Genomic DNA, 13,467 nt, shown 5'->3' on the forward strand with positions numbered 1-13,467 from the left:
GCCTAAATCCCAAGTCAAAACCAAATGCACTAAATGTGTCATAAATAATGAAAACACAACTGGTCTCATTTTGTATTCAGCTCAATCATTTACAAATGGGATTTTTCGCTTATCACATTCTTGATAAAACATTATATTAAGTATGAATATATTACAGTGATGTACTGGATTTAATCGATGGAACCAAAAACCCTAACATCCATACCTCTTCTCTGGCTTGGTAACAGTTGGAAGTTTGTCATCATTGAAGACAGAGTTGAGGGCTCGGTGTAATCTCTGGAAAACAAGCAACTAGTTAGCTGTCACATGCTTTACAGTTTATATTTTGTCAGCTTCCATATGATTTGTCACTGTCAAAATGCATATGTCCTGCATTGTAAGTACAATTTGCTGCAAATACTTGTGACTTTTTTAAAGATTGTAATGTGATTCTGGTGAATGAATATGTCACATACTCACGATTGAAGAGTTGCTCCACTGTGTTGTACATGTGTGCATTTGTGTGCATTGTTCATACCTGGCTAGTGTGCAGCCAGTATTTGAAGCGTGGCTCCTTGACCCTTGGGATCACCAGCTTGTACACAATGTGTTCTGCTATTGTGGTCAGTAGAGATAAGGCCACGCCCACACAGAGCATGACAAACAGACCGGAGAAATGCTTTATTCCCATCTGCAGTGTCTGGAGAGACAGAGTGAGGAATGGAAAGAAGAAAGAAGAGGATGCAGAGAATAAGAGATGAGGTATATCTTTGCCTCTAACAGAGGACAGGAAGTACAACTGTAAAAGTCTGTCAGGCTGTGCTGCATGGTTGTAAAACAATAACAGAACAAGGCAACTTAAACATATATGTTTAATTATTTATCATACCCTTCATATGGAAAAGCCCATGTGTACATAATGCAAGTACCATTATGCATAGTATTGAGTAATATACATTTCTTTTTTTGCAAATGGTACAGTAGTTTAAGCTCTTTGTATTCTCTAATTCTTAATGTAATTGTCATAAAGATATTTTGTTTCTTTTCTTATGTTATGTTGCTATTTACACTCTACTATCTGAGTTGTATAAGTATATTGTACTAGAAATGTAGTTAAAAACAGAACTAATGCTGCTTATGTGTGGGCATCCTTATCTTATTCACGCAGATGTTGTTTTTTAGTTGCAGGCTTGGCAGTTCCTTTTGGATGTTGTATACAAATTTGTTTCTCCAGCTTACACTTTAATGATAACTCTATAACTCCAATGTTATTTATTTTTATTTTATTTTCTCCCATTATTACCTTATAAAGACAGCATTTACAAGATATCTATCACAGCAAGTTTGGGCAACCTCAGGAGTCATCTGCTCAAAATGTCATTAACAACAGCTTGCATACACAGAACTACTTACAATGCAATGTAACATTGTTTTTGTTCTGCCCATAACTTGACTTTATAACAACACTGTCCCTACCACTGCAAGTCATGACAGCCTAATCCAAAAGTGAGAATGAGGAGAATAATTCTCAGGTTTGCTTTCACTAAATGAAGTAAATGACACTATGAAAGAAAGATATCAGCCCCCAACCGGAATAATTACCAGGATTACAAAATCACTAAAAAATAAACTGCAATACCTGTGAAGCAATGCCTTTTGTATCCTTTCACAGAGGAATTTAAAACTTTTTCAGAAAATGAATATCAATTCAAGAGTAGGAGTTTGAAAGTGTAAGATCCACCATTGTGTCTCTCTTTTCCTAATTGAGCATCTGTTACAGTTATCGCAGATGTACACTGGCATATGAATCTTTTTACTGCTGAGTGTGAATACAGCAGCAGCTGCAATGATTGCATTATAAAGTCATGTTGGGAGAAAAAAAATACATGATGGATTAAATTCCTCATTGCAGTATTTTGACTTGGCGAGCTGGCTATAATGACATTTTGGAGAGCGGGAGCTAGTTTTTGCATCTTACTGCTGGGGAGGACATTTTGTTGGAATTAATTTGGATAGAAACAGATAAAACATACAGTGGTTATTATCCTTTAACAGTAAGACAAGCTTAGTGAGGATACATGACGTTAATCTAATCTAATACTTAGCCCCAGTGCATATGAAGCTGTGTAAGTTTTTGTAAATCCAGCTACTCCAACATTCCTCACAGTTATGAGCTGTCCTTGGATCAGCACATTTGAGGACATATTCAAGCCAATTTTGGCAATGCACACACTTCCTTATATAGACCCTACAGAACTATAATTTTTCTTATAGTGATCTTATAGTTCACAACTCCACTTCTATGTTTTATACCTTCTTTGCTCATTACGCTTACCTTCTAATTGCATACATTTTCAGCAGAAATCTATAAGTAACTTCAATAAAGCACATAATCCTCATCACTTTGATCCCAATGTATTCCTTGGTAATGTTGAGTTTGGCCCACTTAATGTTAGGTAATTGAATAATATGTCATTTATTGGTATTGATTTTATTACTTCAAATGGGATCAGCTTCTTTGGGGTGACAGAGAGCTGGCTAAACGCCAGAGAGTTTGGCTGCCTCGTTGAAGGCAATCCATCAGATTTTCTTCTTTTCAGAATCCAGGGCGTGCTGCCGGTGCAGCAGTCATTCATCGGAATAAAAGATTACTAAAAAATGCTGAGCAGCACTGAACTGAGCCAGCATAGTCAGAAATGCATATTGCTTATATCACATGAATTTCCTGATGATGTTGTGCCTTGTTCATTTTGGCAGCACGCTTTAATTGTGCCAAAACATAATACTTTTGTTAGAATATCTGAGTGATGATGAAACTGTGTAAGCAACTGAGAAACGTGTTTAAACATCACAACAACACAACAAGTGTTCACATGATCAACATAATGTGATTTCGGCTTTACACCTGACTGATGGGGTTGTATGTTCAATCAAGAGACGCAGAGATAAAGCTAAATAGTGGTCAAGCAGCTTTTACTGCTGCACCGTAGGCAGGTGGAGGCATGATACTGCAGAATGAAATGTACCTGGAGCAATTTCAATGTCTGCAACTGTAGATATCATCTGTTACAAATCTAGCTGTAACACAGTGAGAAAACTTCAGTTACACTGAATCTGTTGCACTGCAATGTACAGCTTCTGCTACTCAAACGGGACCAACAAGGTGGTTAGTTACATTTACTGTATGTATAGGAAATTTAAGCAAAGCTGTCATATAAATGTGCACCAGTAGAGACATCATAATGAGGAGGCAGCAGAAGTTATGCTCCTTTGAAAAGAGAAAGGTCACATAGTAGCTAAGTAAAATAAATAATATAAAAGGAAAGTATAAATATAGGAAGAAGATGGGTAGAGGAGGGGCATTTTGGAAGTGAGTTTTTAATTCATGCCTGATAACAGGGAGTGTGCAGTCCGCACTGAGCTAGGAGCCACTTTTGGGGATTCCAGAGTCACAGCTGGGTGGAGAGACAGACAGGCTGCTAAGAGAGCTAAGTGCCTGGTAATAGCAGCACAGAATGGACAACAGGACCTGGACTGTTTAAGACGGAAGTCATGATGACAAAGCTTGGGTAGTAGCTGGAAGGTCAGGGGCCGGGGTCTGAATAAGTAAGGAGCAACTACTGTACATGGAGGCAGAGCAGGATAGGTATTCTGAGAGAATTGGCTGAAAACTGGTTAAACAAGTAGGAGAGTCCTATGTTAGGATGCTTTTGAAGGGCTTAATTAGGTGATAGTAAAGCTACAACTATACAGTGATGTGGATCTTTATATCAAAAAAAGCAGTTTAATGATGCAGACTGTTCCTTTAAAGTGGCATGATATGTAAACTTTGTACTGCAGTACTTGAATTGAAATAATCATTATGTCTTGGCTCTTGGGGGCTGTGAAAAAAGATCTAAAGTTGTTGTGGCAGATGTCTACAGTTGCATATTTACACTTCCTGCAAAGGCTGAGCAACGTTAGAATTCATTTAGAATTGTGTTTATGTCCATAAAACAAATACGTCCAGTCATCACTCTCACCTTGTTCTCCACTTAGTCCTTGGGGAAATGTCTGCCTTTTAAGCTGCTAAGTGTTTCACAATGTTCAACAGGAAGTAACTAACTGTCTGCTGCTTTTTTTGCTTTAAAACAGCTGCCTGTCGGGCTGGAGAAGTGGATGAAAGCAGTGAGATGAAACTAAACAGAAAGGTTGTGGGCTGGAAAAACCAAAACAATGAGACACTTAAACTTCTTGTAAAGCTGAGAGTTTGGTTGATTTTTTTCCTGCAGGTTTATAATGAGCAACACTTTTCATGTTACTAATAGTAACTTATACTTTAGTTAATATAAAACATACTGGGTTGTGCAGCTTCTGTTTTGTCTATGATGTGCTTGCAGGAAGAAACTGAGATCATCCCTCTTTATTTGTGCTTTATACAAAGCTGGCAATAGAAACAAACAGTGTGTCAAAGTCAACATCTATTTTAATTTTGTCATACAAAACAATAACAGTGTACTGCTGTTGAGTGTAACAGGTGGCCCTGCTCTTACCTCAGTGACAGCGAAGCTGCGCTTCCCGCAGGGCACAACCTTGTACCATTTGTCATGCAGCATGTCCATGAAGCCATCTGACTTGTACTGACTAACAAGCTCTGAGAAGTTGGAGGTGAGTGGGGAGTTCTGAGGGAGGCCAATCCCATAACCTGCCAGTGGAAATAGACAGAATCATTATTCCTCTGTCACAACAGCAAAATCAATTTCATCTCACCTCCATGGACTGCCATTATATTCAATCATTGGTTTACAGGGGTGCACAAGAAAGAGAAAAATATCAGCAGGAAAAGAGCAGTCCTGATTATTTTGTCAAGTGCTTACAGGAAAGCGCTACTGTTACTCTAAAACAAAGCAGTTTCTTGACATTGCAAGTAAATCTCAGAGTTTCTTATCATGCCAGGGAAATGTGACATTTTCAGCAACAGCCAATTACAAAAGTACCGTGCCTTGGTAGGAAGTATACTGACTGATTTGTATCCTGAAGGCTTAAGTGTGCATTAAGTAATTAACAACAACACTGGAATCTGAGACTATGGTGGCCTGTAATGGACGCAACCACCATGGGGATGTTTTCACAGTGGGAGGAAGAAGCTTGCTAAAAGGATGAGAGATTAACAGACAATAGAGGATCTAAAACTGTTGAAAGCCAGAAGATTAACTACTGTTATTGTTAAATTTAAGATTGTCCTATAATGCAAATGGTCAGTTATATAGTCTTACAGAGAGGCTTCTTATATCTACTGACAATTATTGCCAAAACACATCTGTGAATACTGTTGTGATACCAGAGGTCTGATTACTAGTTTTTCCAGTACTGTGTAATAATGACTAATTTGATGTAAAATATTCTATTTCTGGTCTTCATTGAGCCTAAGGAGACAGCAGCATACTGGGAGAACTTCCTTTGCATATTCTTAATCAATCTCTTATCACTCACCTACAGCTGGTGTATCAAGTAACCAGGATTCGCTCACAATTCGGTGAAGCAGCTTTCTCCTATTTTGTGCCCTGGTCATGAAATAACCCTCAGAACACACTACAGATTAATGATTTTGTCTGCCTGAGAGAGTTCAAAGCTTTGAAATAAAACTGTGTAACTAAGAGTGCAATCGCTATTCCTAAACTGAATTTATATCATGTATCTGTTCTCCTTGTCTGCTCTTTATGTGCTCCATCTGTTATTATTTAATCGTTCTTTTTAGTTGTGTTTTGCTATTTTTAATGTCGTGTGTCCTTTTTTGGCATGCTCTATTTTATAATTACTGTAACTTTGTGATGGTGTGATATCTTGGCACTGTCCTCCATAAAAATGATATTTTAATCTCTAGGGGCACTTCCTGGTTCAATACAGGTTAAATGTAAAATTGTTATGTTACCTTCTATAGCAAAGGGTTTTCCAACTGTTAGGGTTTTACAGTCTGCATCTATGGAGACTTCATAGTCCAGTAGAGCTTTGTCCATGATGAATGCATCCAGTTTCTGAGGGTCAGCCCTGTAAACACAGAAAGTAGATAAACTGGAACTGCACTGGAAGTGCAGCAGTAGCAAAAAGAAGTGACACTTATTTAACTGCAAAGTGTTTCTCCACACATAGAAACTGTAGGGATTTTCAGATTCTCTTGTGCTTCAGCTGAAAGCTCAGCTTTAATACTTGCCAAACTATATAGCTGTCAGTAACACAACATGTTGTATTTCATAAACATTTCAGTGCTCACAATTTTTGAGGCGCTACTTTGGATGACAAATAAAGTAGAATCAAGTCAATCACTGCCTCTTTCCACAAAATACATAATCACAGTCAAAAATATGGCAATTCAGACAATGTGTGTGATGGTAAGTCAATTATGCTGGAGCAGAGTGTTGATATGAAATGTGCCTCAAATGGCCTTCTGATGGATGAACAGAGAAACAGATTGATGGACTGGAACTCGTCCATACTCACTCCCACATCTGAATTGTGCTGACAAATATAAACATAGCACTAACACAACAAAAATCTCTCATTGGCTGGGAACCAGCCCCAGAAACCAGCATTTTAAAGCAACCCTTTGAATTCCACATTAAAAATGTACCTATAACACCTACTGAGACATAAAATAAATGAACCTTACATGGTCACCTCACTCCCAGGTCTGCTACTCTGTAACTTTATTTTCTCAGTTTTTGTCCTCATGTCACACCTCTGACCTTACAGAGTGACTGGAAGAATAGGATACGTATGTGTTTAGTCAGACTTTAAGGGTAAAGTTTAATTGATAGAAACACCACCCCCTTCTCTTTCTTAACCCTTAGACGCATAAGTGGGGTCAAAAATGACCCCATGGGTTGTTATTCTTCAAAATCTTTGAAATTAAAAGTTTTTATATTTTCATATTCCAGGTATTCCCCATAAAACATGTTTGTGACATGAGGCCATTTGCCTTTTTTTTTTTTTTATCATTAATTTTAAGAAATTGCAGTTTTTGTATCACTACCCCACTTTTCCATAAGCGGGGTCAACAATGACCCCAAGCATTTCCTATGGAATCTCCTAGGAACCTTTGATTCTTATCAACTCTGACTGTCAGTATACATTTACTGTCCCACTTACACATCTGATGTCAGCAGTCTCACCACCCAGGAGGTCATTTTTACACAGCAACATACATGTAAATATTATCTTCATTTATGAACTTATTTTCCACATCCATGACTTTTCTGTGATAGAGTATAACATTATCACGCTAGTGTTAGCTAACTACAAAGTAGGCACTAGTTGGCTAACTACAAAGTAATGTTAGTACTTTAATGTTAGCTAGTTTAGTAAGGTAGCTAACATTACTGCACACTAGTGTTAGTGAACACTAGTGTTAACTAACTACAAAGTAGGCACTAGTTAGCTAACTACAAAGTAATGTCAGTACTTTAATTTTAGCTAGTTTAGTAAGGTAGCTAACATTACTGCATTTGTTCTGTGAGACTCTTACTATATTTATAACTTCCTTGTAATAAAAGCTAACTGTTAGGTAGCCTATTATACGATTATTGATTATTCAATGGTGTGTGTGTGTGTGTGTGTGTGTGTGTGTGTGCAAAGCTACCAATTGCGGTTGGAAATGCAGTACCCCTGTGTGCAATGGTCACAGCCAGAAGCAAGTAGTTTGTGACAGCTGCACACAGTGAGAAGAGAGAAGATGTTTGTGTGTGTACATATGGATGGACAGTGATATGGTCCCCGGACCCACTGAATGTTCTCGGTTCGTCCTCCATAGTCAAACAGACAGACGGACACACAAACAATGGATTTTGACTTTTTTTTTTATACCTGATTGATTGATTGTTTTGTGAGAAAATGTGAATAAAAAGTGATAAATCAACATCTTTTGTTAACCAAAATATAATCAAAATCATCATCTTTAACCAAAATTAAAGACATTTCTTAAGTTTATTGCAAAAACGCATTGATTCTAATTGGGGTCATTTTTGACCCCACTCATGGAAGAGTGTAGGTATTGGTAGGTCATGCATCAAGGGTTAAGGCATGAAATACCAACACTTTGTCACGGCCTTCAGCTTCTGATACAGACAGTACCCTTCAGCTTCTACATGAGTCAAGCAGGCTGTTAGGTTTCTCTTCTGCAAAATTACACATAGAGAAACAATTGTTCATGACGTATCAAAAAGTATGTCACTTGGGGTGGTGGTTGGGAACAAACAACACAGGACCTTCGCCCAGGAGACTAGGGTCTCAATCCCGTGTGAAAGTCACCTTATTGTTTGAACTTATCTTAGTTTTTGTCCCTAAACTAACCATGCAGGAAAAAAACGGACATTGTACCGTGTGTGTGTGTGACAAGCAATAGACACTGTCTTGGGTGGCTGAATAAGACACAAAGGGGTGTTAGAAACACTTGCTGTGGTTGGTATGTTTTGTGTTTCACATTCGAAACAAGCAAGGTCCAATAATTGACAGAGAACCAAATCACACACATGCTGTCGACATACTTAACACATCAATAAGAGGTATAGAAACTGGGAGTGAATACAATTACTAAAGGAGAAAGAGCAAGTAAGATTGAATTGTTTTGCTTTGTGCTTGTAGGTAATTTATAGAGCTTTTCAGGGGCAGTTTACCGCAATCACTGAAAATGGACAAAAAAAAACTTCTCTCAACCTATTGCCTGGTCTGAACCAGGTCCTTCTTGCCCATGGTTTTCCAATACTGTTCTAGTCACCTGCTAGTAAAATTACTGCCTATCTGCCAGTTTCTGCCAATTTACCCGCATTTCTCACTCCAAGTCTCTTATACAGAGGTGAGATATTAAGTCACAACGCTCTCAGCAAGGTTTTAACAAATCAACTCGGAATGTCTTTACTGACAGCTGAAGCTTACCTGAATACAAATTCTCCAAAAGCCCTTTTTTTTTTTAAAGATAGTCTCTGAATTTTTCACTTGTTATCAAGGACAGTGTTTGAAACCCACCACTATCCTCTGAGCACAACCTGGCTGTTCATTATTACAGGTTAAATCAGACTGCAGTTTATGTCTTCTGGCCACCATTGATGTTATGTATTTTAGAAACCGGATCACTACCATGACACCCACCAATTCCCCTTCCAATATGATTAAAGCACAAGGCCTCTCTTCTGCATCATCTTCCTGCAGTTATCCTTGTAAAAGTAGATGAATCACGTATTGCCATCTCAAAGGCACAAATAGAAAAAGGCCATGTTAATACAAGGCAATTTGAGACACTGTGACGCACACATGATGAATGACATGTTAGAACTGCTCTTGAATAATCTCTGCTCTGTGTAGTGTGAGACTTTACTATATACTATATAAAAGCACTATTTCCAATAACTCTGCTAATGCTTTAATAAGAAAGACAAAATAGTTTTAAACTAGTTTTTGTTCTTAAATTTTCTTCAAATTGCTTTAGTGAAAAAACAGCATTGATGACAACACAATGCAATGGGTGCACTGCATTCATAGGCAGGGGAAGGAACCAAGGCAGTAAAGGCCTACCTTCAAGGTTTCTGTAGATTTTTCAAAAGCAATGGTGATGTAGCAGTAAGGGTTCATGGAGTTTTGTGTCCGTCATAATAATACATTTTTTATCATGATCCAAAATATACAAAGCCAAATCTGAAGTAAAGGTTATCTTAACAATTCCAAGTCAGTTTTGTCGAGACAAATTCATAAATGTTGAGTTTAATCTCCTCAAGGGGCCACGACTGTCAATGCAGTTTACAATAGATGGGATTTACTACCCTGGAGATTAAAGTGTCTAGTACACACATACTATGTGATTATGTAACTGATAACTCGTGCCTGTTCCCTCAGGGAGTAAACCCTCAGCAAAGTTGCAATGCAGCACAGTTGTATGCTGTCATGTTCACCAGTTGTAATTTTCTATAATGACATTATTCTTGAACCCTCTAATCAGCATTTAACAAGCTCAGTGAAAAGAAAAAAATCATGTTTCATCAATTCAGATTGTGTTCTTCCCAGCCTAGGCCTGCATTCCAGCTGCCTTTTCTCACTATATTCTGCTTTGCTCCACGGGGATGCCAGTTGAATGTTGAAGCAGCTTAGGATGACAGCAATGGCAGGGTAAGGAGGAGGGTGAGATGTGAATGCAAACACGCAGGCTGGTGCTGGAGAATGACAGCATTTTTTTTCTTCAAATTTTGTGTGTCCTTGGACACGCAACTCCTACTCCTGCTTTTTTTGAAAACAAGATGATGCAGTATCCCTTTTTCCACACAATTTAGGGAGTGATGACAGCAACAGATAACATGTTGGATAGTTACTTAATATAAGAGGACAGATGAAAGTGGTAACAGGCTCAGTGTTGACAACTATGAACACTTATAGGTGTATACCAGAATGTATATGTGTTCATACTACTATACGCAGTATACACAGTACAGTATAACATTGCCTTACTTGAGATTATGTATGCCATCTGGTGTTGCAGGGACATTGTATCTTCTCATGTACTCATGCATCTCAGGGAAACTCTTCTTGACGTAGTCCTCTGCACTGCTTTCTCTCACTGTGGCAAATCGGAATCCCTGAGAGGGATGGTGCAACTGCAGGAAAGAAGAAATGAACCCAGTTGTCACCTTTAGAAAGCTTTCAAAATGCATTAATATTGATTAATATTGATTTTTCATTTTCATCCATTTTTATTCATTTCTTCATAGGGCTTTTCTTCATTCTCAGATGCAGGGAAGCTCTTGTGAAATTTTATAATGATTTATTACTCTTTTCTTTTCTGGAACAGACTTCCCACATCCCAAAACCCGCATTTGATTTAGTGAGTTGGTGAGTTGACAAAAAGCATTAATTACCTCAGCCCAATTGCTCTTGCAAAAGTGGTTTCATTAAAGAATATATTTGCTGACTTGAAGTTTAAAAGACGACCTAAACTTCGACTCTGCAGTTGAATCAAGTGCACATCAAGGACATTTTTAAATAGAAACTCCACAACAGCCTGTTAAGCATCATGGACTTTCAGTTAACATTGTTAATTTTAGATATTTAACACTTTTTTCAATGAATAGAAGAATTTTAATGACAAAAATTTGATTATTCTCTGAGATTTGCAAAGGTTGGATCAACCTCATTACACCGCACATGCCTTTGATTGCCATGTATTCTGTTAGCAGTGCATGATCAGATCGCATTCAGACTTAGTAAGAAGTAAATACACGTGGGGTGTTCAGCATTCCCTATTTATCAGCCTGCTGTATGAAAAATACCTAGATGGCTATACGCTCTCATGGCTGTGTCTCTGACAAGGTATGAGCCATGGACACATAATGTAAAGAAGCTCTAAAAAGCAACACTGGGCACTTAATTTAAAGAATTTGTTTTTTATCAGACAAAATAGGTTAAAGAATAAGTGGGAAACTTAGTGTTTGAGAGGAGTCAAGCATTAAGGCTGTATAGTGTGAAGTTCTGACAGCAGCAGGGCAATTTTAAGTTGTAGTTTCCAGTGGTGGGTAGAGTAACCAAAACCGGTACTCAAGTAAAAGCACTGTTACTTTATAATTATATTAACTCAAGTAGGAGTAAAAGTAGCTATAGAAATAACTACTTGAGTAAGAAATCACGCAAAAAACCTACTCAAGTAGTGAGTAACTTCATTAGATGTAATTTATTACAACAATGTATTGTAACACAAGAAAAGACAATGTGCAAATTTAGAAATCAAATCATATTCCAATTAAATTAAATTCTCTGTTCCTAAATCTTACCATGCATTTTCCAAACTATTCTGTCAGTAACTGTCTACCCTTCACAATATTCAATAAACCTTTTTTTAACACCGCATGATATGACTGTTGTTTTTCGTCATTTGGTAGGCCGTCATTTGACCCAGGTAGTTTGGTGTGACATACTTGTCATTAGACGGACATATATAGCCTACTAAAATGTTTCTTTGCAAACCTCTGTGAAGTAAACTCGCGAGCTGTCCGCAGCAGCAGAGACGTCGCAGGCATCTGCTAAAGGATTAGACAGTGATGTCACCATCATACGGAAGTGCCGCTGTTCGTTGTCATTAACTGATCCAGTTATACTTTGGACTGGCAGGTTCTTAATTTCCAACCCTGGTGTCAATAAAAGTAGCGAGACGTGTGTAGCCCAATGTAATGGAATAGAAGTACATATTTTTTTCGCACAAATTCACTCGAGTAAGAGTAAAAAATATTTTACAAAACAAGTACTAGAAGTACATTTTTTGGAAAAAAGTACGTGTTACTACCCACCACTGGTAGTTTCCTGCTAAATACAATAAAGCAAAGTGGCTCCTTTAAAAAGAAAACCCCCAGTATTTTTCAAATTTTTTGTGTTGTAACTTTGAGTTTGACTTTATTCTTGTGTCCTTATTTTTTCTGTTACCTTCAATGGCTGAAATACTTTAACATCTAATTGACAAAATATCACCTGATAAGTGAAAGGAAGTCCAACATCCCAACAACTTCCTACCAGTATGAAAAGCACAGCTGAAATCAAGAAAAACTTCTCCTCTTTCGAATAAGTAAAATCTTTTTTGACTTGTGTAAAAAAAAATAAAAAATGAAATAAAGTGAAAAGTGATGAATGATGGCTTTATTAATTAAAAGATTGAATAAGAAATGTTTTCACGCCTTTAAACACTATTGGCAGTTACCAAGTTTGTCTTTCGTACCTTTGGGTCATGTATCCCTGACAGTTGTTCATAGGTCTTCTCCCCGACCATGACAGCAGCGAGATTAGCAGTGTAGGTGGACAGACAGAACAGACAAAAGATGGCCCAGAGGTTCATCAGCAGGCGGCCTGTCCAGCACTTCGGGGGCTTGATGGCCACAGTTCTCCCAAACAGTATAGCGTAGCACACGTTGAGTGCTGATGAGAAAGAAAACACCCGGTCGCGGTTGCGTCCACGTGGCGTCATACCAAACGGGCTGTGCCACTCGTACAAGGTGAGGAAAACGGCTGTGACATGGAGGGAGACAAAGATGCCGAGCCACATGGACCAGTGGAGAGGCCACATGAAGGCACCGATGGGGGCAGCTGTGTCCCGAGTCCGAACCTGGGCAGAAACAGGATTGGAGAACATGGAACAAGAAATTTGTGTCAGATTTGTTGTTGTCAGTGTGGTATCCTTGTTGCTTATAGGTCCTAACTTCCTGAGGTTAGAAAAGAAAAAACAGGAGTAGAGGGGTTCTTAAAATATTTAGATTTCTTATACAGCATTATCTTTGTTGTTGTTTTTTTTGGATAAGGTGTTTTCCTTCATTTTCAATTCAGTCAATAATAAGATATCCTGTATATTTCAGCGAGTAACTGAAACAGGATCAGGAGCTGCATAAAAAGCCACAGAGGCAAGATGGTATAGAATAAATAATGAAAACTCTTCCCACAGATAAGCCACAAATCCACCAGCCGAGCATTATTTGGACAAAAATCAGTTTTATG

General features: G+C 38.1%; 1 protein-coding gene across 1 annotated transcript in view; it reads right to left on the bottom strand.

Annotated features, from left to right (window-relative positions):
- Nucleotides 1-13,467, bottom strand: part of grin3a (glutamate receptor, ionotropic, N-methyl-D-aspartate 3A) — a 52,071-nt gene that overhangs the window by 9,419 nt on the left and 29,185 nt on the right. Inside the window, exons 4-9 of the mRNA XM_069673841.1 lie at nucleotides 12,698-13,081; nucleotides 10,447-10,592; nucleotides 5,891-6,006; nucleotides 4,512-4,663; nucleotides 518-679; nucleotides 206-276 (exon numbers count right to left, since the gene is read on the bottom strand). Of these exons, the coding sequence (XP_069529942.1) occupies nucleotides 206-276; nucleotides 518-679; nucleotides 4,512-4,663; nucleotides 5,891-6,006; nucleotides 10,447-10,592; nucleotides 12,698-13,081 (1,031 nt within the window). The remainder of the gene's footprint in view (nucleotides 1-205; nucleotides 277-517; nucleotides 680-4,511; nucleotides 4,664-5,890; nucleotides 6,007-10,446; nucleotides 10,593-12,697; nucleotides 13,082-13,467) is intronic.

This window comes from Semicossyphus pulcher, unplaced genomic scaffold, assembly GCF_022749685.1.
Source record: "Semicossyphus pulcher isolate SPU_LCO1_2020_fin unplaced genomic scaffold, fSemPul1.0.p SCAF_22, whole genome shotgun sequence".
Taxonomy (NCBI): Eukaryota; Metazoa; Chordata; class Actinopteri; order Labriformes; family Labridae; genus Semicossyphus; species Semicossyphus pulcher.